At 45.8% G+C, this 27,448-nt stretch overlaps 3 protein-coding genes across 9 annotated transcripts; 1 reads left to right on the top strand and 2 right to left on the bottom strand.

The window, feature by feature from the left end:
• Positions 1-30: 30 nt before the first annotated feature.
• On the bottom strand, positions 31-7,860 carry LOC148402890 (putative ribonuclease ZC3H12C). 6 transcript variants are annotated; one of them, XM_088364704.1, is made up of 9 exons: positions 7,544-7,860; positions 7,380-7,466; positions 6,257-6,334; positions 5,010-5,102; positions 3,343-4,139; positions 3,128-3,267; positions 2,824-3,058; positions 2,496-2,602; positions 31-2,423 (listed from the first exon to the last, which is right to left on the bottom strand). In XM_088364704.1, the coding sequence occupies exons 5-9, from the start codon at positions 4,077-4,079 to the stop codon at positions 1,012-1,014; spliced, it is 2,631 nt and encodes an 876-aa protein (XP_088220830.1). In that variant the 5' UTR covers positions 4,080-4,139; positions 5,010-5,102; positions 6,257-6,334; positions 7,380-7,466; positions 7,544-7,860; the 3' UTR covers positions 31-1,011. The 6 variants fall into 6 exon arrangements, with proteins under 6 accessions (XP_088220830.1, XP_088220839.1, XP_088220866.1 ...); XM_088364713.1 differs by lacking the exon at positions 6,257-6,334 and having other exon boundaries at positions 7,544-7,620; positions 7,706-7,860; XM_088364740.1 differs by having other exon boundaries at positions 7,706-7,860.
• Positions 7,861-8,734: 874 nt separating this feature from the next.
• LOC148402889 (mitogen-activated protein kinase kinase kinase kinase 4-like) lies at positions 8,735-23,355 on the bottom strand. 2 transcript variants are annotated; one of them, XM_088363900.1, is made up of 31 exons: positions 23,065-23,355; positions 22,665-22,730; positions 19,903-19,959; positions 19,103-19,228; positions 18,860-18,970; positions 18,385-18,475; positions 18,171-18,301; positions 18,049-18,103; positions 17,908-17,986; positions 17,590-17,765; positions 17,440-17,512; positions 17,152-17,362; positions 16,913-17,074; positions 16,483-16,569; positions 15,708-15,860; positions 15,194-15,442; positions 14,925-15,016; positions 14,601-14,728; positions 14,392-14,486; positions 13,968-14,146; positions 13,762-13,870; positions 13,268-13,537; positions 11,981-12,098; positions 11,743-11,913; positions 11,526-11,669; positions 11,324-11,458; positions 11,140-11,240; positions 10,911-11,060; positions 10,677-10,836; positions 10,453-10,592; positions 8,735-10,380 (listed from the first exon to the last, which is right to left on the bottom strand). In XM_088363900.1, the coding sequence occupies exons 1-31, from the start codon at positions 23,119-23,121 to the stop codon at positions 10,297-10,299; spliced, it is 3,960 nt and encodes a 1,319-aa protein (XP_088220026.1). In that variant the 5' UTR covers positions 23,122-23,355; the 3' UTR covers positions 8,735-10,296. The 2 variants fall into 2 exon arrangements, with proteins under 2 accessions (XP_088220026.1, XP_088220036.1); XM_088363910.1 differs by lacking the exon at positions 13,268-13,537 and having other exon boundaries at positions 23,065-23,354.
• A 1,748-nt stretch (positions 23,356-25,103) lies between these two features.
• On the top strand, positions 25,104-27,345 carry LOC148402888 (carbohydrate sulfotransferase 10-like). The gene is made up of 5 exons (XM_088363998.1): positions 25,104-25,730; positions 25,800-25,906; positions 25,972-26,209; positions 26,276-26,381; positions 26,563-27,345. Exons 1-5 carry the CDS (start codon positions 25,637-25,639, stop codon positions 27,113-27,115), a joined length of 1,098 nt encoding a protein of 365 aa, XP_088220124.1. The 5' UTR covers positions 25,104-25,636; the 3' UTR covers positions 27,116-27,345.
• Positions 27,346-27,448: the final 103 nt, after the last annotated feature.

Here is a 27,448-nt window from a genome sequence, read left to right as displayed (position 1 = left end):
AAAGTATTTCTAAATAAATAAATTGCTACATACGAAGAATACTGACCATTTTATTTTATGGTGGTACTCTTAGACGATCAATCACAGCTACAGTTACGATCGTAAAATCCTTACAGAGTCGTTGGAGTAACTTTAAATGTTGCTGAATCAAGTCGGCACAAAAACACATGGCTAAATCAAAAAGGCGCGGGAAAAAACCAACAACAGTTAGCTGAACATAGTTCAGAGTATCGGATGTGTCGTAAGCACGATGCCACCAAGAGGCATTACTTTGGGCCCACCCTCGGGTGCCACACTGACACACGGTGCCAGCAGGCCCGAGTGAAGGCGCTTCATTGTTACACACATTTTTGGATTTGCTTCTATTCAACAGCATCCCGGGTCAGGTCAACCGGCTGCAGGAAAAAAAAAAAAAAAAAAAATCTCAACCCTCCACATTGGTCAAGAAAGACCGTGCTCACTCCACCCAGCTGGAGTTCCTCATTTCATTTTGACACAGAGATGCTGCAAAAAAAATAAGCAGTCCTGAACCAAACCTCCCCTAAGCAGCTCCCAAACCTAAACAAAGTAGGCCCCAAACTGCCACAGGATTTTTTCCACAATAGCTGGAACATATTTACGACATCAAGAGTGTGACAAGTTATCATACTGCATCACATGGGCGACCTGATACAATTTGTATCAAACATGGCTCATTGGGGATTACGCTGGAGATCTGCTACAGATGACTCCTTAAATATATTTACACTCGATATTTTGTCTGTAGCCGATTCCAGTCAACCCGAGAAAAAGCGCCACACAGATCTAGAGAAATGTTTGTGCGGTGTACTAGATGTATGAGCGAGAGAGTTCCCTTACTAAAACTAAGGTACACACCACAGGATCACCCATCTCCACTTGTGTCATCTCGAACAAGATGACGAGCTGTCATCAGCGCACAAAAAGGGCCCATCGACACACGCAGATTCATTTTGATCTGCAATGTTGTCATGGTGATTGATGGCCAATGCTTCAGTAGCCCATCTGAGCTTTCTCCACCAAGATGGCAGCTGCCAGTTGCTGGGGGTCCGTAACATGGGGGCTCCTGGCCATCACCCGACTCACCAGCTCAGGTGGAAAAATGTTGCACAGGTTGGTATACGCTTTCTCCCTGGCGTCCCCAAAGCGGCCGTGTTCGGGAGACTCGGGGAACATGTGTGAGGAAGGGGCCAGGTGAGGTGGGAGAGGAGATTGGGGCAGCGGGTGACTTAGATAGTGTGATGAGTGGAGAGTGGGATGAGGTAAATGGCGTGGCGTGTAGCCATCTTGCGCCCACTGAGGCGAGTGCCACGATGCCGGACTCTGATAGGCACCGGGCCCGTACAGAGGAAGAGCTGGCGGCTCCCTGTAGTGGCCACTATCCCAGGTGGGCAAAGCTTTCATGCGGTGCTGATGTTGGGACACGCACTGATGCTCGTAAAGATGGCAATCGGACGCGCTCTCGGCTCTGGTCGGAGCTACGCGGCGGCCGGTCGGAGAAGCAGGGGTGTTCGCCGTGTGGTAGTCGGCCGGGCAGCTGGAACGTGTTGCGAGCGGTTGGTGCTGGAAATGAAAGGGTAATGGGTAGAGAAGCGGTTTTGGAGCCGTGTTGCCAGCCTGATCCCAACTTTGCCCGGGTCCTGCGCACGTGTCGTACCCGTGGGCTCCCGGGTTGGTAATTTTACTGGCGTAATCGTGAAAGCTGCAGCGCTCGTGGCTTCCCGCCGCTTGCCGGAACTGCGGGCGACCGTGCGGGTTGCCGTATTGGCCGGCGTCGTCCACCGAAGCGTCCTGGCAAGTGTGACACGGCCGATCGCCGTACGAGTCGCAGCTGCTGCCGCAACTGGCGCTGCTTTCGCTGCCGCATTCGGAGCCGGCCGATCCGGTGGAGCCCAGCCGTAGGTCGGCGTCGTGCGGGAAGCGACTATCCGGGCTCTGCCTGGATGAGATGCGAAGACCGCTGTAGGCGTGCGCCACGGAGTAGTAGCTCACGTCTGGGGACTCGCAATGTGGGTAGCGGTCATGACAGGGGGCCGGAGGGACACCCTGAGGGGGCAGCTGGCCGTGGCCTCCTGGAGCTGCTGCGGTCCCGCTGCCATTAGCAGCAGATACGTCGGCGGCCCTCTGGCTTTCCGTCCTCTCTTTTGCCGCCAGTTTCTCCTCGGCGTCGCCGTACGAAAGAGCTCGAACGCCCGGGTCGGACTGGCGTTTTGCCACCCCTTTCTTCGCCTCCATCCTTCCGGCCGGCACGCTGTGGCTCTTCACCAGTCCGGCGTCGCCCTGGTTCTTGGTGGTCATACAGGTCTTGGCACTGGCCCGGAGCTCATCGGCCACAGCACGTTGCGGCTGAGCGCCTCTCTCCGGGTGGTAGTACTTACATTTGTGGCCGTAAGTGCACTTCTTCCCTGAAAATGGAGATATACGGATGTGGAGTCAACAAATGAATGATGACGACATGACCCCGACTCGGTTCTCACCGTAAGGACAAGGCTGTTTTTTCTGCTCAGGCATCATCGGTCTTTTCCTTAAGAAGTTGTCTAAGCTGGGACCGTGTCGGCCGAGTGGGTCGTCTGGTGGCATGAATCTGACAGACGGGAAGGGAAGATTACCGGAAAGAATATTTCTGAGTTGATTATGTGACGCGATGAGAACAAAGTGTCTGATTTACGAAGATCCAAAATGGTGGCCATACGGCAAAATGTTAAACACAAATAAATTTGCACACAAAAGTACATCAAGTTGAATATCCCTCGTCTCCCAATCTTAAAATGTTATCGTCGGATGATTCGGACCGATAAAACCTACTTGTCATTGACAAAGGAGTACATGAGTAGTCGCTCGTCGATGAACTTCTTCCACTCGGGTTTCTCATTCGCGAGGTCTCTGTAGTTGTCGTTGGACACGATGATGCCGTCCGACTCGTAAGCCAGCTTGACAATGAAGCGGTCGTCGTAACAGACCACGCGGCGCCCTTGCACGCGGCGTGAGGGCGTGAACACGAGGATCTTCTCCTTCTCCAGACGCCGCAGGATTTCTTGGTCTGCGGAGGAGGACAATGGCGAGATACAGCCAGCGCCATTTCATCTCCTGTCTGGACTTTGGAGCTGACCTGTTATTGGGGCGTCGGGCCGAGACTGCTCCTTCCTCCACGCAGGGACGAAAACTGTCACATCCTGGTGGCCGCGTTCTAAGAACCACTCGACAGCCAGCTGAATGCCCTGGCAGGAGAACACCTCCTTGTTGCCGTGGCTACAGGCGTCACAAGAATACTCCTTTTAAAAAAATGCTAACGACATATTTGCAATCACCACAAAGCCTGCTCACCTCATGGCGACATTACTGCCATCCACTACGACAGGGCGCAGGTTTCCCTGGTCACACGTCTGCTCCGACGGGCACGGTGAGTCCATTCCTGAAGCTGCCGGCAAATCAGAGGAACCGTAAGAGGAGCAAGAGGACGATGACGTTGACGTGGAGGCAGATGATGCCGCCGGTTGCTCGCCATCTGAACAGCCCCGTTTGACCAACTCTCCCAATATATCGTTGATCAAGGTGCGTGGTCCCAACTTGGAGAGGACCAGCCGCACCGTCTCCTCCGAATAGCCCAGTTTGAGAGCAAAACCCAGTTTTGCCTGATATTGCTCGTCGACGGGTGCCGGCTCAGATTTGGAGTTTTCCTGAGACACGGGTCGGCACTCCGATGAAGGTTCGACCGGCGACTCGGGCGGTCCTTCTGTCCCCAAGTCCACACACTGGGTTCGACAGAGCGGCTGGTGGCCGCTCTTGCTGGGAGTGGAGCCGCTCTGTCCTCTGTTTGGGTTGAGGTCAGCGGTAAGTGCGGCAGTGGGAGGTGCCGGCGGCTCGACTTCTTTGGCGCCTTCCTCTGCCACGGCAACAAGAGGGGCGTCGGTAGCGCCGGTGTCACTCTCCCTCTGCTCGTCCATGCCGAAAGGCTCGTCGGTAACGCCAGCCTGCCGGTCGGCCCCTGCTACGTGGAGATACTCAAGTTCCAGGTGGAGGATGCGGCCAGCTCCTGCCTCCGCATGATTCTTCTGTCCCATGGAGCGCTCTCTGACATCCGGTCGATTGCAGCCACCTCACAATCCGGGAGTCATCAATGCCTGGAGAAGAAAAAGTGGAAGAACACAAAGAAGTAAAAAAACAGGGCAGCTGCATTCTCGCAATGAAAGTGGGCCTTTCTGAAGGCATCGGTTATTTGATTATTTCTCAAAATGAAGGGATAAAATAGAAAAGGATCATTTTTTTCATTTTCCTGCTTAAAAAAATACATAAACTGAATGCCATTGATATTTGCACTCTTAATAATCATACACCATGCCGAATAGAATGAAAGAAAATGAAATGAGTGTTGCTATAAATATATGTATTTTGAGCTTAAAGTTGGGGCAGACTGAAATAATTCATCTCTCTGCTTGCACATTCAACATTTGAAAACTTAAATGCTTCTTGCATTTGCGATCGACTCACTGGTCGAAACGCATCGTAAGGTGAAGGGCGCAAAAGACGTGTTAAGGATGGAAGAAAAAAAAAAGATGACAGAAGAAAAAAATGGGAAGGGATCAGAGGAAGTGCCATAAAGCATTTAATAAAAAAGGGAGTTACATGACTAAGCCACTGTTGCTAAGCTGGAGCAGTTGACCCCCCACCCCCCCACCCCCACCCACACACACACACAAAGTACAACACAAAGCCGCTCAAAGCACCCAGACAGAAGCATTTGTTCAGACAGTGCGTGGGGGTGAAAGGAGGGAGGGAGGGAGGGAGGGAGGAAGGGAGGGAGAGGCTCTCAAAACGCCAGACAGTAACAATTTATTTCTTACACCATCACAAGTTGATGGGAGCAAAAATGAAAAGAGCAATGCTGACTTTTCAATTAGGTCAACATATTACTGTGGATGGATTTGGGAAGGACGTGTAAATTCACATTTTCATTTATTTAAGTTTTTGAAACTCCGTGCGACATCACTTACCGTGGCGGAGGGGTTTGCGGGTCCCGATGACCCGAGCGGCTAAGTTGTCTGGAGCTTTATGCCCCTGGCAGGGACACCCATGGCAAACAGGTCCTAGGTGAGGGAGGGAGGGACCAGACAAAGACAAATTCATCGACTACTACTGATGATTGCAATAAATGGGCTCCGTTTTCTCTTGATTTACGTAAAATTGGAAGTAAATTAGTCCTGCTGTATCAGCAGTGGAAAATTCCACTCCAAGAATGAATTTGTCTGAACAGAACAACACTGACTACCAATGTGCTTGCATCTTTCAAACTTGAGCGCCCCCCCCCCCTCCCATATGGCGCAAATAATACAGCATGGAACATCCCGCTCGGCCGGGGGAGAGACTGGCGCTACTAGAGGACGCTGGAAATTCCCAACTGTCACTTATTCACCACAGCCAATTGGATGAGCGCACACATACATACACACACACACACACACACACACACACACACACACACACACACACACACACACACACACACACACACACACACACACACACACACACACACACACACACCCTTCCAAGTGACGCTCAATTTGGGCAAATGCATAGCTGCAAGATATCAAGTTGTCATTCGGGCTGTATTTATACTAATTCATATTTTTTGCTCAATTTAATTATGTGTCATGGCAACGTAGAGAAATAAAGAAAACAATTGTAGCAGGCCTCTTCCAAATGTGGAGAAAGGTCTGACTCGTATTGGATATCTGCAACGGACAGATCTGGACTACCTCAACCATGCTAGCTTGATGTGATTGGAGTGTAAAGATTAGCGATGTACGTACATGTCTGCATCTGCCGAAATAACACAAAGCCAATATTTATATATACTATCTTAAGCATTTGAGATATGGCCATCAATTAAATAAGGAGTGAAGAGGTGTCCACTATAGTTACTCGCATTCGAGTCAGTGAAGCCAACTAAACACCACTATGCATTTTTAATATTTGTGTTATTTCTGCACAATTCATTTGTTTCTTCTAAAGCTAGTCACCGGATAATGAATCACTTCAAATGTACATGAAAAAACAAAAAAAATAAAATCTGACATAGGTATTAAATTGAAATTGACCTGCAGTGTAAATCCAGCTTTGTGTCTTTGTTCAATTCCTGCTGTATTACTTCACATCTCACATCCACTCCGTCAATCATGAAGCCTCACGTTTGCACATTCAAATCACCTTGATCATCTCATTACGAGCAGATACTCACAGAATCATCAGTGACTCAGCCAACAGTGATGAAGAAAAAAAAAACCACCAACCCAGTTTCCACATGTTAAACAGAAGCCTGCAGGTGAAAGTAAAGAAGAACTTAGATCCGTGTTCCCCTACAGAAGCACGTTGGACAGTGAGAAGCAGAACAGATGGAGGAACAATGTTAACCGTGAGCGGCTGCGTTTCCACCAATCGCAAGGAGGCGCCGAGACAACGGCGGGAGGAGTCGGACGCCTGTGACAACCCGTTTCCCCAAGGCACGCGTAGTCAAAGCGCGCGCACGCACACACAAACATCTGAATGAGTGTCCCCTGTGTGGTTGCACAATAGAAGCACACAATGGGAGGCCGGCGGGGGCAGCTGGAGGGTGAGGGATGGAGCCATTACGGCTCAGGGCGGCAATGGTGAACACCTGTCTCTCTCCTCTTTGTTTCGGGGGTGGGGGTGGGCTCGGGGTCAAGCAGAAACAGAGGAGACCTTAAGGAAAGCGTACCCAAGAGGAGTGTGGCGGAAAGGAGGAAAGGCGGGCGTGTGGAGGGGGGAGGGTCTACGGGTATCAATAAATTTTATCGCGGTGGCACACTTCAGATGACTCGGAAGGAGACATTGTTTTTTTTTTTGTTTGGTGATTAACAGGATTTAAAGGGGACATCTCATAACGAAATGACTTTTTAACTGCTTGTATACAAATAGTTGGATGTGTAGAATGCCTTACCAATCATCAAATGGGAACTTAACAAGTAAATTGTTTATTTTAGCATCTTTGAAATATGTCTTTTGTTCAGAATTTGGCTGAATTCTGACACCCCAACCGCAAATTTATAGAACAATGGCTTCAAAATCCCCCATTGCCAAAAAAAAGATAAGTGTCTGACAAACTGGAACTGTTCAATTTTGGAGGGATGGGAAATGAGGAAAAAAAGCAAGAAAACGTATCTGTAAGAGAGCCAAATTCAGAATATGGGAAATGCTTCATCGAATGGGATGGTGGTACTTGTGCGAATGAAAAAAAAAATGGGCCACAAAAACTTATTGACAGCTACTTGAGTTGCCCACACATCCCAGTGCAGCTTCATAGTTAAATTTTGATTATTTAATGATAAGTATGAAATACACACCACGGGGGTTGGCGAGCCGGCTGGAAACGCTCCCTCTCTACTCCCAAATTGATCAGATCCGCCAGGACAGCAGTAGGCACTGAGATGCTGCAAAGCATTAAACACCACACAATCACCAAAAGGAACAAATAAAGCTGGGGCATCTTCAAAACAAACCAACTAACCTGAAACACATTTCAAATGCTTTAGAAAAACGAGCCTGTTGAGGAGCAAAGGTGCTGATTGTTTGCGTGCACGCGCACTGCAAAGCAAAGCGTCCGTCACGACCTCCTTGCAGGTTTCCCACACGACACCGCTTAGCATGCTATGCTAAGGCTCCAACTTGCCTCGCTCAGTGTGCAGCAGTCATGGGTTTCGTTTGGTCGTCAAGCGCCTCCCTCCATATCAAATCAACAGACGTTATTGTCACATTGTGGCGACGCACAGACCAGACCAGTCCATACCATCCGGATTGCTTCGGAACGTGACCTAGCCTAAGTGATTCAAGTTTACAGCATTAACTAGAATTCAAGGTGTATTTCAAAATAAAGCATACGACTGCTTACTTTTTTTTTAGAGGGATTCTTACCGTTAATACTCAACAAATATCTACCGAGTCTTGTAGTGCTCTTATTATGTACTTAATATTAGAGAGCAGTATCCTTTTGTAAACGTTAACAAAATGTATGCATTTATTTTTCCCAAACCGGAAACGACGCATTCATGAAGAGTGAGCTTTGAAACCCGATTGGTCTTTTGCATCGACAGGAGGCGTATGTATGAGGTTTAGGGCTAGTGAAGAAGTAAAAAAAAGCTTGGCAGAATTGTCACATTTATCTCAAAATTATAACTTATTCATTTTCAGAATTTTCACTTTAAACTCAGAATCCTATTTCATTTGCATAATTCTAACTTTAAAGTGATCGGTCTAAAATTAAAGCCCGAATACGTAGTCAGGCTGATGTGTGAAATCAAGCAGACTTCACCCAAAAAGTGGGCATCAGTAAGTGGACTGCCCTTCCGTTCCAAAATACCGTTTAATCTCTCCTGAGTTTTTTTGTAGTACTGTAGCAACTTTGTATATAGTTGGAGTTCTGTCGTTTCCAACTGCCTAGGGAGGCCGTGAAGGCAGCAGAAGGGAGGAGACGGCTGAGAGAGCCGGGGCGCGTTGGAAGACTGAGGCTCTACACACTTGTCTTGATTCTTGTTTTGTGCAGTAAAGAGCCGGTTACGACACTTGCCTGGTACTTCGGTAACGCTACAGTGCTGACATCATATTTAATAAAGTGCCAATGTTTGCTCTGACAAAGACATGTGCACACAAACCAGGTCTCTGTAGTGTTTGGATCAAAATTCATTATGACAAAAGAGAACTCCACAATGTAAATTTCAGTTTATTCAATGGAAAGGGCCTTTCAGGAACTAAGAGAAGTACACACAATGGACATAAATTATAGAGGCAAATTAATGAAGTGTGGGGAAAACAATGAATCCACACTGAGCAGGATGCAGAAGAATCAGTTGTCTGGATTTGTCATTCAATGGTGTGAGCATTTTCATTTATCCTGTACATGAAATACTAAATGATAGTACAAAAAGGAATACAAAATACAAAAACCGTCAAACTGCCCTCAAATTATCCATAAATATTCATATTGACGCACATTGGTTTGACAAAACAATGACTTCTGTAAACATTTTCAACATGTGTGCATTACTATTAAAAAAAAAAAAAAAAAAGAAACACAGCAGTCGCATAGTAATTGAAAGGATTTCATGATCAAACCAAGCCCAGGGTAAAAATATATGACACTTTTTGGCCATCACCGTGGAATTCCTTTGCAACACTGCTGCAATTATGGCCTCGTTTCTTTCACAGATGGACTGAACGTTCAGTGGGAGATGTGGAAATTGCTGTTTTTCTTATTTGTACACGCAACTGTGATGTTAGGTGAGAAATGACAGCAGCCTTGCCATACTGCACAAGATGGGAGGGGGGGGAAGACAAAAAAGACTTTAGCTTAAAGAAAAGTTAAAACAAGGTCCATTATGTCTCGGTCACTGATTCTATGCTTTAAGCCTTCCTTCAACTTTTTTTTTTTTGCTTCATAGAACCGGCAAAGAACTTTCAGCAGTTGTATTGGAGTAGAGACGTTACTTAAGGCAAGCGGAACTCATATGAGCGACAGTGGCACTATGGCGCTCGCATCCTGTCAGCCCTCATGCACACAAGTTTTGTTCTTTTTTTTGCGGGCACTTGTAAATCGACTGGTGACTCTTGTCAATCTAATTCACAGTTTACCACTTGTCCCTAACAGCCCACCGATTGGTTAACACAAATTTGGATCCCCCCCTTCATGATGACGGTGGATCTCCCTCTATTTACGTGTAGCAATTAAATAAAAAATATACAGTGTATGAGAAGTCGGAGCTATTGGGCTGATGGAGCAACTTGCGTGATGAAACTCGGATAATCGTACACCCTGTTGTTATCACCAAGATCCTTCAAAGTATTTTTAAAGAAGGCATACAAGTGTTTACTGGGCCACTAAGTGTGAGGAGGAGGAGGGGCTTGTGTCACCTGAACTAAAAACAGCAATAAACTGACTTATCAACTAGTGGCATATGTGTACCTACGCATATGGTTGCTCCTCAGTCGTGCACATGCTCAGTGCGTCCTGCATGGACCTTACACGCACACGCACAAGATGTGAGGTTGCTGAAGAGGTTGCCTCAAAAGGTTGGACAGTCGCGGGATTTTCGGTCAGAATACAGTTTAACTAACACACACACACACACACACATGCCCCACCCCCCAAAAACGCAACACCCCACCCACCCATCACTGGCAATTCGTGACGACAAGTGTGGAGGAGAGCCTAAACAACTTCATCATCACAGTAGTTGTCTGTCGGTCGCCGTGGAGATGGCATCTCGACTACCAGCTCATGAGAGAAGTACGACCCAGGGTCATGAAGTACACCTGGCTGGCACCTCCAGCCCGCACAGAGGCAAAGAAGACCTGCGGGACGAAGACCACAATATGAACTTCTCTGTTAACTCATGATGAAATTGCACGGGGAGCGCAACTCACCTTGTCATTCCGCTCACACAGGAACTTGAGTCTCTGGGCTCGTTTGTGCATAAAGACGCCGTCCAGGTGGCCGGTCTCCACGGAGCGGATCTCTATGGCCTTTTCACCCCAGCCCATGATTTGGTTCGACCTAATGTAGGCTGCACACAGAGAGACACAAGTGTTAACTCACGATTCTTGCGTCCATTTTGATTAGATGCATATTTCCATCTTAAGTCACTTACCCACTGAAGTTGGCATTTCCCCCCATTGTAGCACCACGTCCTTGGTGATGCGCCCGTACGTGTTCACGTAGACACCCTCGTCTTCGTAGCAGACGAGCAGCTCTATTCCGTCCGTGTTGGGCAGGATGATAATGGCGTGGCACTGAATGCTGGTCTGGATCTGAAGCAGATTGAGGGACCATTTCAGGAGGGCGAGTCAAACAAAGCAGAGGGGAAGCTGAGCCGGGCATTTACGTGAGTGGGTAGATAGATATCGTAGACTGCGCCCGAGTCCACATCCACAGCATGGAAGCCTGAGCAGGAGCCATAGATGACCTTTAACCTCTGACCTTCCTCTACGGTCAGGTCCACCAGCAGAGGTTTGTGCACCAAGTCGCCAAATGACTGAAAGTGAGTGAGGGAGGGTTAAATTATTACACTGGCGTCAAACACAGCAAGAAACAAAACATCTAACTGGTTCCACCTTGAAGGCCATGAACTTGTGGTACGGTTTGGGCGCCCAAGCATAAACCTCCACCGAGTTCTTCAAGGCCAGCACCAAAAATTTGATCCTCTCGTATTTGACTGGAACACACATTGATTAATTACAATGAGAACATTTTTTTTCACCAGAACTGTTTGGCTTGTTGCCGACTGGGCCCACGCACCGACTTTGTAGTGGACGCAGCCTTCCAGGTCGCCCACATTAACCCAACCCTGCTTCTTTTCCACCTCAGGGTCATTATGCAAAATCTTGTTCCGCAGCCACGACAGGTAATACACTCGCAGCTTGTTCTTCTTGCCTGACAGTAACATTCCTCAAGTTAATGCTTCATTATTAACATGCAGTGGCTCAATGCAATGGTTTACCTGAAATGGTCACCAGAACGTTGAGACCCTCAAGGACATCCATCTGCTGGATACGCCGCCTGTTGATCAGCGGGTAGACCTTGCCCTGACCGCTGCGGTCCAGCAGCATCAGACCGCTCTCGGTCCCCACCAGCAGGTTGACCCCTGCATTCGCAAACGTGCCTTAGCAATTCTCGCCTTAGCGATGACATCACAGTACGGTATTAGAAACGCTTACCCCAAAGGGCGGCGCAAAGAATCTCCGAGTTGAACCGCTTTTTGTATTTGCGGATCTCCGGCGTGTCACTCGGCGGACGCGTGTTGACGGGGTTGACGTTGACCACCGAGCCTTTGCGGGACGGGTCGGACCTCAGCGGGTCGGCGAGACGAACATCTTGCCCAAATGCAGCTGCAGGAAGAGGGTGGAAGACATTTGACATTTGAACTATTCAAACAGAAGCCGTGCTTTGACCTACCCATGTTGTTGAGTGAGCTTCCACTGGATGGGGAAATCTGGAGTAGGCGAGGGTCGATGAAGGGAGTGAAGGACGACGACGACTTGTGTTTGGACATGGAATTACTCTCTGATTGGCTCTATCCAAGAAAAGAAAAAGTAGAAGTTAACAGAGCGACAACGGTATTTGTTACTCTGCCGCAGCTGATCAATTGGGAGAAAACATCAGAGTATGTTTTTTCATTGCGTAAAAACACCTAACTGTGAGGAGACTGTCTGGTTGTTGAAAATATGCTCAGAAGATTGCAAAATTATGGTTAGTAAATATTTTTTTCCAAACTTTGAAAGCGCTTTAAAGTTTTCCAAAAATTTACTTTGTTGGTGCCTGGGGGGGAGGATAATGGAATGGATCATACTCATGAGCCATTAGCCTTTTTTCACTTCCTTTATCCCATACAAAAAGGATTAAAAAAAAAAAACAGTGTACATAAGTATAAACTTTATAATAAAAAACATTTTTGTTTAGGTTTATAACAGACAAAGCTGGAGTGAATATACAGTCCTCAAGTTAGTTTCAACAGAAAAAAGAAAGAGGAGTGGAAAGGTAGAAGTGGCAGCAATGCTGCAGTACAATGCAGGCAAAAGAGGATCCTAAATTCACCACCATGATGCACCTGGTTTGAAGAAGTAGTAGTATTGACCAAAAAAAACATCAAGCACTTATAAGCACAACGCAAAGCAGAGATATTGGCTTGTTAGTTCACCCCAAGAAGCTCCAGTGGGGTTCACTTCATGCTATGACCGTGTTCTGCTACCAGGAGGTGTCAGCCAGGCCACAAGAAGGAAGAGAGCCAGAGGAAAAGTCAGGAGGATGGAGGGAGCCAGAGAATGCAGATCTGCCAGACCCAACAACCAGAATGGTACTAGAGGTTTTGTACAGGCTCAGAGATTTGATTTCTTTTTTTTGTGTGTGTATGGGAGGCGGGGTGGGGGGGCATTAAATAAAATTAGCAAATACAGTGGAACCTCTAAAGTCAAAAAATTTGTGAGTGGGAATAAGATTAAAAAAGGCTTTTAAAATCTTCCACCTCAGTTGGAAGTCAAAGAGTTAAAGGTTCCACTGTAGATCAGTTTAACCGGTAGCAAAAACGATCAGTTTAAAAGGCTCGGAAAACGTGTGAGGAAAAAAAAACAAAAAAAAACAGAATCAACTGGCAGTCGACCCAGATAGGTCGCCTGTGTCCGAGCCTGAACTCCCTGGAGTCCATTCTTGCAGGTGCTGGCCTCAGCCCGAGTGAGGGCAACGTACCTCGATGGCAACAAGCTTGTCCAGGGGATTCAGTGGGGACATGGCCAGACTGACATGGCTAGATGGTGATGAGAAGGAGGAGGAAAGCATGGATGTGGAAGAGGAAGGGGAGTGATGGCTTTGTTGGATAAGGTCTGGTAGGTGGTGAATGCAGCCAGTGAAGCCATTTTTCTCTTGGAGGCTCTGGCTGAGGGTTTGGGGCTGGCCGCGAGAGGCACCGGCCGGGGAAGAGGAGGAGAGATTGACCAACCGCTTAATGTCAGCGGTGTTCTGCAAGCAAGAACAGGCACACTTTTGGCTCGAGTGAACAGGAGAAAAGATGACGCGCTCGTGTGGTTTTCAAGATCCTCTTCTTCCAACAAACAACATATTCGGCTAATATTTACTTCATACAAAAAAAAAAAATAATTGAGGGCCATGGCGATTGGATGGAAACCCTGAACCCTGTGTTCTTTCGTTTGCCAAAAGATGAGGTTCCCGTTTCCTCTCCCTACCTGTCTGATGACCAGTGTGCCATCCTTTGACGGTGTGGTGGACTGGTTGCTTTCAGAATCTTCAACCAACATGGTTTTGGCAGATCCGGTCTCCCCGTTGCTCAGCCTCCTGCGGAGAAGATTCCATGTGCACAATCAGAACCATTTCAAGAATATCTTTTAAAAAAAGAGATGGGACAGAAAACAATCGTACAACAATCACTGACCCAGAACGGGAGTCCTCTGCTCCCGAGGTCGACTCGTCTCCCGCCTCCTGGTCGACTTCCTCATCATCTTCCTCATCGGTTGTGCCGGAATCTTCACTTGAGGAAGAGTAGTCGGTCACCTTGTGGGGAGGCCGCACATCGTCCACTGCACGAAGCTCCTTAGCGAGGGCTGTCAGGTCCTAAACCAAAAAGCAGGGAACATGAAATGTGGTGGCAGTGGTTTTCACCACAGAGTGAGGAAGGATATGCAGGAACACAATGTCACATTCCAAGAAGAACAAAAAAAATGACATCATCAGCCAAAGAAATCAAAGGGTCTAAGTTGTTATATTTTTGTACACAGCAATGACGAGTGGTGAGATGATGCCCTTCAAGCATTCCAAGTGAAGGTTGAAGGGTTATCTCGTGAATAGGAAACACTTACAGCAGGTCGAGTAGGCCTGGCAAAATTCTTTTCATCCGTTTTTTTAGGAACATTCTCAGGGCGCTGGAGAGGGGATCCTTCAGATTTGGAGGATGCTTTGAGGGTCAAAAGAGGAAAGTGGGTTAGAAAATGGTGGCTTTGAGTTCATTTTGGTAAAGTTGGCAGACAGACAGACAGAAATTGGCTGATTACGATAACGGGTGACTCACAGCGTGGTCTGAAGCGGTCTCCGGGACTGGCTTGGGCGCTTGAGTTGGACGAGCCGGATGAACTTCCACTTCCTGGCCGAGGCTGCAGCTTCTCGACGCGGTCCCACAGGGGGCGCTGCTCCACATTACTGCCCGACAGAAGAAATCTTCAATAAAACATTTTGAATGGACTGCACGCTTTTATCTACACCCTATGGAGCCCATATCGAACACTTCCACATGGTCCACCGGGGGTGAGGATCGATCCCACAACCTTAGAGTTGAGAGGCCAAGACTCTACCCCATTCTGAAGTGGATCAATTTGGCTAGATCTTCTGGACTTACCCAGATGCATTCCTCTGGGCACCAGGCTGCAATGGCAGTGGAGACTCCCGGCGTGACAGGACCGGTGAACGGGACGTTGTTCTCACGGGTACCTGAACATGACGTACACAATGTTTGCTTGAGAGCGGTTAAACTCTCACCCCTCTACTTAACAAGCAAACATCTATTTCATCAAAACATTCATCTCAAAACATCAAATCAATGACAGACAAGGACAGGAAGTGAATGGGGAACACTGAAGGTACAAGGGGAAGAGGGCAACTCTTTACCTTGGGAGGCACTTCCTCACCAGGCTGGTGGTGAAGGGGAGGTTGGGGCTGGGGGTCAGTGCGTACAGGCGATGGGTGATGATGATGGGCGTCCTGGGCGCGCATGTGCAGTTGTGCAAAATTAGTCGTGACACCGCCGGGCTCGCTAAAGGACTGCGAGCGAGCGACCGCAGGCAGAGAAGGAGGAGGAGGAGGAGAGGGGGCAGCGCTGTTGCTGCTCTTGAGAGCAGCAATGTGGGACCACTGGACCTTCAGGGAGGGAGGGAGGAAGGGAGGGAGGGTGTGAAAAAACAGCAAAACACAAGGGAAGATGTGTGGTGTGCATGCACGCAGTCAATAACAAACATGCAAACAAGGGACAATACAAAATAAAGATAGCCATCACTGTCAGGACATATACACGTAGTGACTCCAAGAGCTCGGACTCGCACCCGAAATCCGAGTTGGCTGCTCGTTTACCGCTAAACCGGTCAGTCCAGAATCAATTTAAATTGGTTCATAGAGGAGCAGTTACCTGAGGCTCCATGGGCCGGTGCATGGCAGAGGCCTCGGATGAGCTGCTCCCGTTTGAGAAGGCTTCAGCAGAGCGAGGGGGAAGAGGAGGCTGCTTGGGAAGAGGGGCAGCCTGAGGAGAGCCCTGAATATTCTTACGGTATCGCTCGTCAGCCTGGGGTGAGGAGAAACACAATGAGACAAGGTAAGTGTGGGGGAACAGGAGGGCTTAGAATCAAGCTCATAAGGTCCATCATGACACTCAGAAATCTTCTCAACTGCCTAGAAAGATGACGACAAATCATGCTCGAAGCTGCACTATTGCTTCAACAACTTTCAATACTGCAAAAGGAGGAACGACTTGTTAAGAATAAAGTGCCTCGTTGCTTGGATGTTAGTTGGGGGCTTTGTCCATTTACATGCAGCTGCCTAATTCATACTGACATGAAAATTCATCATCAGGAATCGGCCATGTTTCGTCTCCAAAAGAGAAATCACGGCAAGTCAAGTGTTGCCGGGCCTCTGTCATTGCTGTCACAAGGGGCGGAGCGAAGACAAAGCGAGAAGATGGAAAGAGCAGTCAGTTGGACTCAGTCAGGTGGATTCAATGCTGCCCCACCCCAATCCAAAAAAAAAAAAAAACTTCTAGAAAGCATTTGTCTATTTTTTTTTCTTGGGAGACCTCAACCTTTCTTCCGTCCTCCTTAACATTTGAAAAAGATGCACACATAAATGAAGTGCTGTGACAGACTAATGAATATACATTTAATGCAGGTCAACGTGGTTGTGTGACTGACCAATAACATGGCCTGTTCACGCAGCAACTGCTCCTGGAGCATCTCCAAATGTCTCTGCTCCTCCTCAAGCTGCCGCCGGATGTACTCCTGTCGAGCCAAAAAGATATTCAGAGTTAGAACACCAATATCAATGTTCAGCTTTAGTATTGTATATGTTCATGTTATTGTTGCTTTAATTGCCCGTAACGGTGTCTTACTATATTTAGTTGGCAAAAATTAATCTAAACTCTCATTTTAATGTACCGGAGCCTGGGACGAAAAAAAAAATTGATGAAATACAAAGATAGAAGGAAAATGTCGCCCCACTTGGGCTACATGCATTTACACAACCAGGCCAGTAGAAATTTATGATTATGATTTTTTTTTTTAAAGGTCTGTTTTTATTGGTCTGACCTGAATACAGCATTATTAATTGTTTAAAAGAACAGACCTGCTCACGATCGTTCCTCCTTTTTTCGTCCTCAGCACGTCGGCGCTCCTCCTCCTCTTTTCGCCTGCGATCCATCTCCTCGATGCGTCTCTTCTCCTCTTGCTCCCGCCGACGCTGATCGCGCTCCTGTTGCCGTCTCATTTCGCGTTCACGTCTCTGTTGCTGCCATTTTGAACACAAATATGACTTAGCGCTCAGTTGGCAGCTCTGGAACAAATCAGATGAGATGGTCAGCCAACCTCTTCTAGGCGCCGCCGCTGCTCCTTCTGCTGCTCAATACGCTTCTGCCTCTCGGCCAGTAGTTGGCGCTTGTATTCCTCCTGTTCGCGAAGTTGCTGCTCCTGCAACAGTTGCTGACGGCGAAGAGCTTCCGACCTCTCCTTGTTCTCCTGCTGTAGGCGAATGAAGTCTCGACGGAGCGTCGACTCACCCGGCACGTTAACAATGGAGCTAGGAGATGACAATTAGACTCGTTAAACTGTGCACATGCAGTGAGGAGTAAGTAGTGAGACGAGCCGCAACCAAACCTTGGTTCTCCCTCCTGCTCTGCTGGATCTTCTTCCTCTTCTTCACTGCCACTGTACTCATACTCAGTTTCATCTGCGTACAGAAGATATTCCAAGTGATGCAAATGTGACATAAAGGTGTATTCGTCAGAATCGAGGAGTCAAATGCACCTTTTTCGCCCCTCTTCTTCTTGGTGCGATCAATGTGGTCTTTCAGTTGAATTCGGACCTGCCTCTCGTTGGGCTGGTCACGAATGAAGGGGTGTTTGAGCAACTGCTCGGTCGGCGGCCTCTGCGTGTAGTTCTTCACGAGGCAACCTTCGATGAAACTGAAAAACTTTTTGGACCTGGACAGTCCATAAATAAAAGCAATCAAAAGAGCAAAATTAATTCGATTCAATTACAATGCAAGTTTTCCATCCATCCTATCCGTTTTCTATACCGCTTGTCATCGGGCAGATCATTTTGAATGCTACCTACTCAACTCACCATTTTTTGGATTTGAGTCTTGGAGGCGGGTTTCTTGGAATCAGGAAGAGTGCTCGCATGGGATGCATGTCACAAAGCGCTGCAAGTCATAGTAGATCACAAACAAGCCCCAAAATTGCATTCAAACGGCGAGAAACTTACGTGGTGCTCCTTCAGCCATCTCAATTGCTGTAATTCCACAAGACCACAGATCACTCTGCAAGAAAGCAACAGTGTCAAGCACACACACAAACGCACGTGCGCAATTCAAAAGAGGGTCTTACCCGGTAGTCGTATGTCGCGTCGGGGTTCTCGTCGCAGGCGATGACTTCAGGGGCCATCCAATAGGGGGTACCGATGAAAGTGTTTCTCCTGCCCACGGTTCGATCAAGCTGGGCACTTACACCAAAGTCCACTGAGGGTTGGAAGAAAGTTTCAATGATTATTGTAAAATTACAGCTGCACGTCAGTTTTTTTTTTTTGACAACTACTACTTGCCTAATTTAACTTCAGCATTCTCTGTCAATAGGACATTCTGGCCCTTGATGTCACGGTGGATGACGTGGTGGGCGTGGAGGTGAGCCAGACCCTATCAAAGGTAGACAAAAGAGCACATGGGTCAAGATGAGATATTTCAAAAACGATCACGGGTAAAAGCATCCGACAGCCCAGCCCAAGGGCAACAAAGCCAGCCCAAGGGCAACAAAGCCAATGTCCGAAAAGGGGTCAATCGTGAAAGTGGAAATTGACCACTAAAGAGGAACCATGAATTTTAGCTGGCAGCGACACAATAGCATGATTTCTGAATATCATTTGATGATTGATTAGTTGCTGCTTCATTGATTAATCACTGCACCTCTCATAGAAACCAATCTGTGATTTCACTTAACGGGGTCCCACTTAAACGAAACTTTTTTTTTTTATTAATCAGTTTCAATAAAAGACGAAAAAGGAATGGAAGAGGAGCACTTACTCGGAGTATTTCTCTGGAGATGTAGGCAATCCAATCTTCCTTTAGCTGGTTTCCCTTGGTGTTCTTCACTAGGTCTGTGATGGAACCAGCTCCGCAGAACTCCATCACCAACTGAACATCCAAAAATAGAGGGAAAAAGGGAAGAGAAACATTTTATGAAATGTGAAAAAAAAAATATGGTAGTTGTGTCATTTTCAACAATGCCCCAAATGTAAGAATTTTTGTATGAATTTGAAGACTTACCCACAGCTGGTCGTCATGTCCGGGTGGACTCTTTTTAATAAAAGCGCCATAGTAGGTGGCAATGTTTCTGTGGTGGGAATACTTCTTAAGCATATTAATCTCCAATTTAATTTCTTCCTCTTCATCCTGCACACAAACAAATGAGTGATTAAGTTCAATGATTCAAGCTACTACTGGGACACCGTCTGGCATACTTACTAAGATTCCCAAGAGACGCACAAATTCCAAAACTATCTCCCGCATGGTTCCCGATCAGTCATTAGTCGCCCTAATCTCGTGATGGAGTAAAACGTTCCCATTGTGGGGAATGACACTGGCTCGTGACAAGCATCTTTTCTCCCCCCCCCAAAAAAATGCCCCAGCTGGTAGCTATGAAAACCAGGCAGCGTCAATGTTCGAGTAAACAATACATATTTTATTTTTGACTTAAGAAAAAAAAAATCTGATATTTTTCAGCCGATACCAATCAACCGAAAATCATAATCAGCCTTTTCCTATGTCATGATTAGATCGGGTCAACTCTAAATACCAAGTGTTCCAAAATTGCATTCTATAAAAGGCACTGAACAAGAGAGTTTGTAATTATCCCAAAATATAACAAGAAAAAAAAAATATATATCGCTCATTAGTAATTACCTTGCCGCTGTCGTAGTCACGTGGACAATCCCTAACATAAGGGTATAAGCATAAAGTTGACGATTTCTTCTTTTATTTACTCATGTCAATAATCGTATGTCATTATGATTTTGGTTGAAACGGACATTTTTTCCTCATGAGAAAGAAAGAATCATGCTTCAAACCTCTGTGACATCCATGACCTTGATGGCAGCCAGCTGTCCGGTCTTGACATGACGTCCCTGAGAGAAATGGTTTGAAAATCTTACTAAATTATACAAACATTGCTTACATAAAATATCAAATTCTACAAAGACTTTCAACTATAAAACACATTCACACACGTACTTTATTTTCTCGAAGGTAAATCAATGAAAAAAGGTTGTCATATTAATTCATCATTAGAATTGTTGATGCTGTAACGATTGTACAGCAACATTTGAAGAGGTTTGTAATTATTTGAAATGCTAGTTTAGGGATTATAATTTGTGATAGTTTGCACATACATGAACGAATCGTGTCTTTGTGTTTCAACTGCAACACATTTTGATAATGGACTGTCGAAGGATATGCACTTTGGGAAGAACACCCAAAGTTTTGTTGAAAAGGATCAGCCATTCAGAGAACACTGCAAGTCTTGTGACTTGTGATTAGACTAAGGGTCATCATGGGGGGGGAGATGGCAACAAAAGAGTTGTCATCTTGAGAGGCTGAGGAGCGAGCGTGTCAGTGTGTGTGTGTCACATTCTTGCATTCCGCTGAATGTAATGAAGAACTGCAAAAGCAAATGCCATCAGGTAGCTGGCGTCTACCATCTTACTTGTTTAAACCAACGGCGAACCAGGATAGCAACAGCATTTAGCGTTCACCAACGTTTTGGCACAAATAGTGAACACCAGATTGACATATCCAGATGAACGCTCCAAGCAGACCAAGAGAAACTGACTATGTTTGTAAATGTTTGGAGGAGTTGCTTCCTTGCTTGTGTGAAGCACATTGTGTTGCCTTTTTGTGCTAAATAACTAAAGGTGACTTTCCTGGCCAATCATCGCACGGGGAGAACATGCAAACTGGAGCCAGAATCGAACCCACAACCTCTGAGATGCTAATGAGTCAACCACCATGAAAAGGATAATCAATTTATCCATTTTTTTTTAATCAACCCTATTTATCAGTAATAAAAACTAGCGCTGGTTTTCTGAAATGTGCTAATTAGCATATTGAAGGATAGGGGCAACCCTAATTGCAATCCACTGCCTGTGTTACAATGAATGGGAAAAGTCGGGAAAAATATTTATCGTTGCAACACCTGACACGTACGTCATGCTTCTATGAAGCAAGTCAGTGCAGTGTCAAGTTTGCACCAAAAGAAGGTGCTCATACACTATGAAAATGGTCATGATTGGATTAGCAAGCACAATGTTAACTGGAGACTGGAAATGTCTGGGATTGTTGCATTTTATGAATCACAGAAACCTGATTACATTTTCAGATTTCCCCACGCTTTAATCAAATTATTTAAATTATTTCAATTTAATTTAATCATGGCCAGCTCATGATCTCCAGTAATGCGCAGACTACAATTAACAAACAACTTTATTGCACCCTGGTGAGCTTAAGTGATGGATAGCAAACATTGTCTTTACAGACAGAATCGTTGGGCTGGGGAAAAAAAGCCCAAAAAAAACAAAACATTTTTTTTATCTGAACTTGACGCGTTAAACACAAAGTTCAATGTAATGCAATAGTTGAACATTATCAAGGTAAATTCCAATTAAATAGCGAGGGATACATTGAGCTTGCTTCTTTTTCAGAAATAAAAAGTAATTCTTACATTAAATTTCATTGTAATTCTTTCATTATGTCATCTCTTTAGGTACAAGTTAAATTTGGTATTAATATCGCTATTGCAATATTCAAAAACCGTATCGCATGTTTTTCCAACATAAGGGGTTTCTACTTCAGTAAAAATATTCAAGGCACGTTTAAAGACTTATTTATATCCTCTTGCATTTAGTTTAAACAACATGTTGGCCAATTTGATAACCGCTTCTATTCTTTCTCCTGGGTGACCACCAAATTGAAAGTTGCTGCCACTATAAGGTCGCACGGAAGGAAGACAATGACATGATTTGGGCATATGGATGGGATCAGACTGCTTCTAATAAAAACAATCTGAATTGTAATTTATCAATGATGGAAGCGTTGTTAAAATAATGATCAGACTGACAATGACAGCTTTGGTTTGGCTTGAAATAATAATGACGATGACAGGCGGGTAGTATGATAAATGATTGACCTGCAAAATTTACACTGTCTGGATCTGATTGCAAACTATCAAAAACATCTGAATTAATTTGGAATTAGGCAGAAATTGGACCTACAGAGCAAAATGTCAATTTGGATGCAACAACCACTCGTGATTCCAACATAAATCTCCCTTCTCATAACAGCCAGCAAAGTTCATTTCTAGAAGAGAAGCAAGACGCCTGCAGCTGAACAATCAGTGAGAAGGATTCCCATGAACTGAACTGGACTTAGTTCTGAGCAGACATTAAAATTGCTCCGACTTCGAAGGAATGGAAGGCATGGAATAATATTAAATCAGGTCGCACTTCCTCATCTACATATCAGTAAGGTGTGACAGTTGATGAATCAGACTGATTCATTCTTGAACTTTAAGATCACGTTTAGTAACATGAACAATCAGCAAGCAGCTCCAAATCAGAGTGAGACAACTCAGGCGAGACAAAAGTGATGTCATGTTTCTGCAGCACATATGAGCACATCTGCAAAATTCCCATTTGCAAACGAGGTTGTTTAGTTTTCCCAGGGGGGAATCAAGAGAAATAGATAAGAAAGAAAAAAAATACACCAACAACAACGAGCTTGTGGTGATCATCTGTCTCCTGTAGGACAGAAGCCGACCTGCCCCCCTCCAACCAACCTTGTATACTTGCCCGTAGGTGCCATTTCCAACCACCTCGACCAATTCAAATATGCCGGCTGGGTCCTAGAAGAGAAAAGATGGAGTGGATGTTAAGAAAAGAAGAAATCTCGTCTGATGTTGGGAGCATTATGCGCTATGAGCCAGTTGTTGCGCCCTGTTTAAGCCTCATGTGCCAAATAGATGTGGAACAAAGGAAAAGCAGACAGCGGCAACACCTCGCGGCGGCGGCTCAGCGCTCGTTTTCACGGCTTCCACCGAGACAAGGAGCCACATCTGTGCCTCGACTGAAGGCCACTAACGTTAGCCACGCGCTATGACGTGTGGTTTGTCGAGTTGCGTTAAATCCACGCAAAAGAAATCATTTGAAAACACGCGGTCTCGTGTCGGAAGAACTCACCCGCAGTGAAGCCAAGTCTATGTCTACTAGACTTTTAGCTGGGGAGTCGTTCGCCATCTTTCATATAAACGCCGTGTTTCCCTTTACAGCTGCTAACTTGTCAACGAATGGCTCATTTGCGAGGACCTCTGCGGGTATATTGAATTAATGGATGTGTCCTATTTGTCTTTGTAGGGTCCGCTTTTCAGGGGTGGACGCTGGGCTCTTCCTACTCCATGTTGAGGTGGCAGCGGCGGACTCCCTGTTAGCACTCTAGCCGCCCTAGCCACTGCCCTGAAGCAGGCTTAGTGACTTCCGCCAACGATATTTCAAAGTAAAAGACGTTCTTTTGGACAGGACGTTTTATATTGAGTACGATCGGTATCTTTTTGGGTGAATACAAATAATCCATCTCAGTCAAATATTTAACCTTAGAGTGACGTTTCTTGTTCGTTTTAAAAGTCTCAATGTTGGCCACTTTTCAAAATATTCTACACTGAAAGTATGAGCGGCCAATTTCCGTTGATTTTATTTATTTATTTTTTGTTTTTGCCGGTTAGCTTGCCGCAATTTTAAGAGAGCCGCACTAGCGGCGGAGCGGATCCACTCCGAATACTCAGTGGACAACTGGGCCTCTGTACATATAGCATAAACAAATAGATTATTGCCAATATTGTTGAGGCCACACAACACCGCAGCTGCCGGCTAATCCACGCAGCGCAGTCCATCCGCACGCTTGTGGTCACGCGCACAAAGACTTCATTGTCAATATTGGTCGACAAGGGTGTGGCAAGCGAGCCACCTCAGAAGTGATGCTCATTGTATGCAGTCGTTCTCTCAGGCCCGCATGGGACACAATGAACGATAGCTTTATTGTGTGAAGGCTGATGGCCTTCACACTTTTAACTTGATTATTATTCTATGGTATTCCTCGGACGTTTTTGGCGTTCTATCTGTTACGAACTTCAACGTACGTATTCCAAAAAATTCACGCTAGGGGTGCTTCCATTTTTTTCCCCCCATCCCAAATATTTACAGGTTTCCCTAAATTCACAAATTTTCAACCAAAAATTCACCATTTATTTCTAATTGCATATTCAACGTTTCGCATTTACATTGTTCCTATTTAAATAATGAGAATGGGTTAACATATTTGCATGACGTGTTTTCTCTGGTGAGATGAAGATGATAAAGACTGAGAGGTTCTCAGTTTCTTCAAACAGGTCAAAGCAATCAATAAAAACTAAAACTCAAGACCACACAGACTGAAATTTGGAACTCGGGAGGCGGGGATCAACCTTATCAATTGGGAAAAAAATAACTGAAATGGCTAAACTAAATCATACATATAAAATAAAACACAACTTTATATGATGAAACATTGTGAAATTCTTAACTGAATTGGTGTAACATGATGAAACTGTTATTACTCTGAAATGCCTGTCACAAACAAAAAAAAAACTTAACGGAATAAATAACACATTTGGATGATAATAAATACGTAAAATTCGGAATGTCCCCCGCCAACTGCCCGAAGGAGAATTTGTACCTTAAGTTTATAAAAAATATTACAATATACAATATTACAAATACGCGCAGCAAACGACCGAAAGCTGCAAATTCAGGAATGATGCAAACAAAAAAGACAAGCACACACAAACTAAAAAAAACGCAAAACAAAAAAAGCTGGATGTATAAAATTCTGCACATAGCCAAACGCTGCAAAACAAACAGAAAACAAAAAAATTACGCTTGCCCGGTTCACCAAAACCCCGCCCCTGCTGTACTCGAGGTCGACATGAGTTGCGTTCAATAACCGCTCATAAAGTAGGACAACTTCAACTTACATAGTTTCTCAGTCAGTTTTCATATGTGAACTAAAAGTTGCAGCTGTGTTTTGAAATACGTTAAAGTTTGTGCAATGAGAAACGATGGGAAAATGTGGAAGTAGAGGCACTTTAAAAACAATACGAGCAAAATCATAATTTATGGCAATTTATCCCACATATATTACCCTGGAATAAGAAATTTGTGGCTGGTCCCTAACACACAGGCTATGAGCGAATCTCAACCATCCGGCCAATATCGGAACACTTGACGTAACCAGCAGAAAAGATGAAACTAAGCGTTTTTTTACCACAAACTACTGCACCGATTTCCATGTAACGCGGTATGCTGACTGAGTCCTAGATGTATTCAATACTGATGAGAAGCAATTATTCCGGCCAGTCCGTGCTGTTTTACCAGTTGGTTGGCTATTGACACCATCACGCCTTCCATAAACAAAAGATGCCGTTCCAACAGCCTCGTGTGGCAAACTTTCGGGGCGCAGACCTGGAGCTACTGTACTGCTACTGGCTCCACGGCTAATTTTTTTTTTTGGGGGGGGGGGAGCTAACAGCTAGGCTAGTGTTGTCATTCTCTGGGCACTGACAAGCAATTGGATTGTGAATGGAGACGTTTCGGCATTAAACCGAGCGGGCCTCGTCCGTTCGTCCGCAATGTTTATTTGCGCAGAACAGCTATAGCCCGAAAGAGCTGTCAAAAGGCAGCGACGCCCAGAGAGCTTCTTTGGCCGCGGGCTGATGCAGCGATGCGGCACCGCTGGATGTTCCTCGGGGCTTGCGGCTGGGTGCTGCTCATCCTGATGTTTGCGACCAAGTTGATTGGCCACAGAAGTGTCGAAGGTGGGTTCTTCCAGCCATAATGTGTGTATCATGGGTGTGCGTAAAAGCACCCTCATTAATATGTTACAGACTATGAGGAGCGAGTTGGTAGTCCAAACGTGACTGTGTCGGCACAAACAACAGTAAAGGTTACCCTGTCCGCCGCAGGAAACCCGGTTTTGCAGGATCCAGATCAGGTAGTCAGCAAAACTAGGCGAGCCATCACTGTTTATTATGACTTACTTTGTGCGTGTGTTTTCAGATGAGGGCTCAGTCCTCAGCCGCTTCCAAGATGCATGAGTGGGACTCCATTGTTGAGAAGCGGCTACAACTGCTCTCCGTTGGATGTAAAAACAGAAGCTTGGAGAATTTGACTCACATCCCCATCAGCAAGTTTGTCCTGGACCGCATCTTCGTCTGCGACAAGCACAAGATCTTGTTCTGCCAGACACCTAAAGTAGGAAACACACAGTGGAAGAAGGTCCTCATCACCCTCAACGGTATGTCAGGTATGCTTTGAATTACGTGTTACCTCGTCATCTGACGTTTTTTGTTATCGTTGATAGGAGCTTTTTCGGGCGTGGAAGAGATCCCAGAGAACCTCGTCCATGACCATGAGAAGAACGGGCTGCCTCGCCTCTCGTCGCTGACGCCGCAGGAAATTACACACAGGTCAGTCACAATGACATTTGTTTGAGGCAACTGCCAACATATCAAAAACATATTTTATCCCAAAATGGAGGATCATGATGATCCAAGATTTGCTACCACCATGGCGATTTTCTTGTGGGGTTTACTTTTTAATACACGTTTTGCATCCTTAAGAATATTCACTCTAACTTGTGTTCTGCAGGTTCAAGACTTATTTCAAGTTTTTCATCGTGAGAGATCCATTTGAGCGCCTCATCTCTGCCTTCAACGACAAATTTATAAAGAACCCCCGTTTTGAGCCTTGGTATCGTCACGACATCGCTCCCGTCATCATTCGCAAGTACCGCAGAAGCCACCGGGACAGTGACCAAACGATGTCCGGCTTGCACTTTGAGGATTTTGTACGTTACCTGGGGGACGTGGAAGGTCGGCGCCGCTTGGATCATCAGTTTGGCGAGCACATCATTCACTGGATGACCTATACGGACTTGTGCGCACCGTGCGACATCCACTACGACGTCATAGGCCATCACGAGACACTGGAGCGGGACGCCGCCTACATCCTGAGTCGAGCGGGCATCGAGCACTTGGTGTCCTACCCGGCCATCCCTCCTGGCATCACACGTTATAACAAGACAAAAATTACGCGCTACTTCTCAGGAATAAGCAAACGAGACATCAAGCGCCTGTACGCACGCTTCCAGGGGGACTTTCACTTATTCGGATACTCCAAACCTGACTTTTTACTCAACTGACTCTCACACGGTTGACGTCGCTATAATAACATTTGTCGCTAACAAATGAAGTACGTGTCATTTATCGATTACAACAAATGCAATCGATTGTTGTTTTGTAGCACTGAGAAGATGGTTTCTCGACACTGTATGGATGGGAAGGTCTGTGCATATCTATCAAAATTAACTTTTATACAGTTTTTTGTACACTTGGATTGTGATTGAATGGTAATAAAGTGAAGAAGCAAAGAGACAGATCATTATTGAAATCCTGATGCCTGTAAAACTTTCCTGCTCTATGATGGTGTCATACTTCTGGATAGCAAAAGCTTCCTTCACTTTATTTTTAGATGC

The sequence above is a fragment of the Syngnathus floridae genome, chromosome 2, assembly GCF_059516105.1.
Source record: "Syngnathus floridae isolate MCC-2025c chromosome 2, RoL_Sflo_1.0, whole genome shotgun sequence".
Taxonomy (NCBI): domain Eukaryota; kingdom Metazoa; phylum Chordata; class Actinopteri; order Syngnathiformes; family Syngnathidae; genus Syngnathus; species Syngnathus floridae.
The sequence above is the reverse complement of the archived record's forward strand: the minus strand, read 5'-3'. Positions and strand labels throughout refer to the sequence as shown.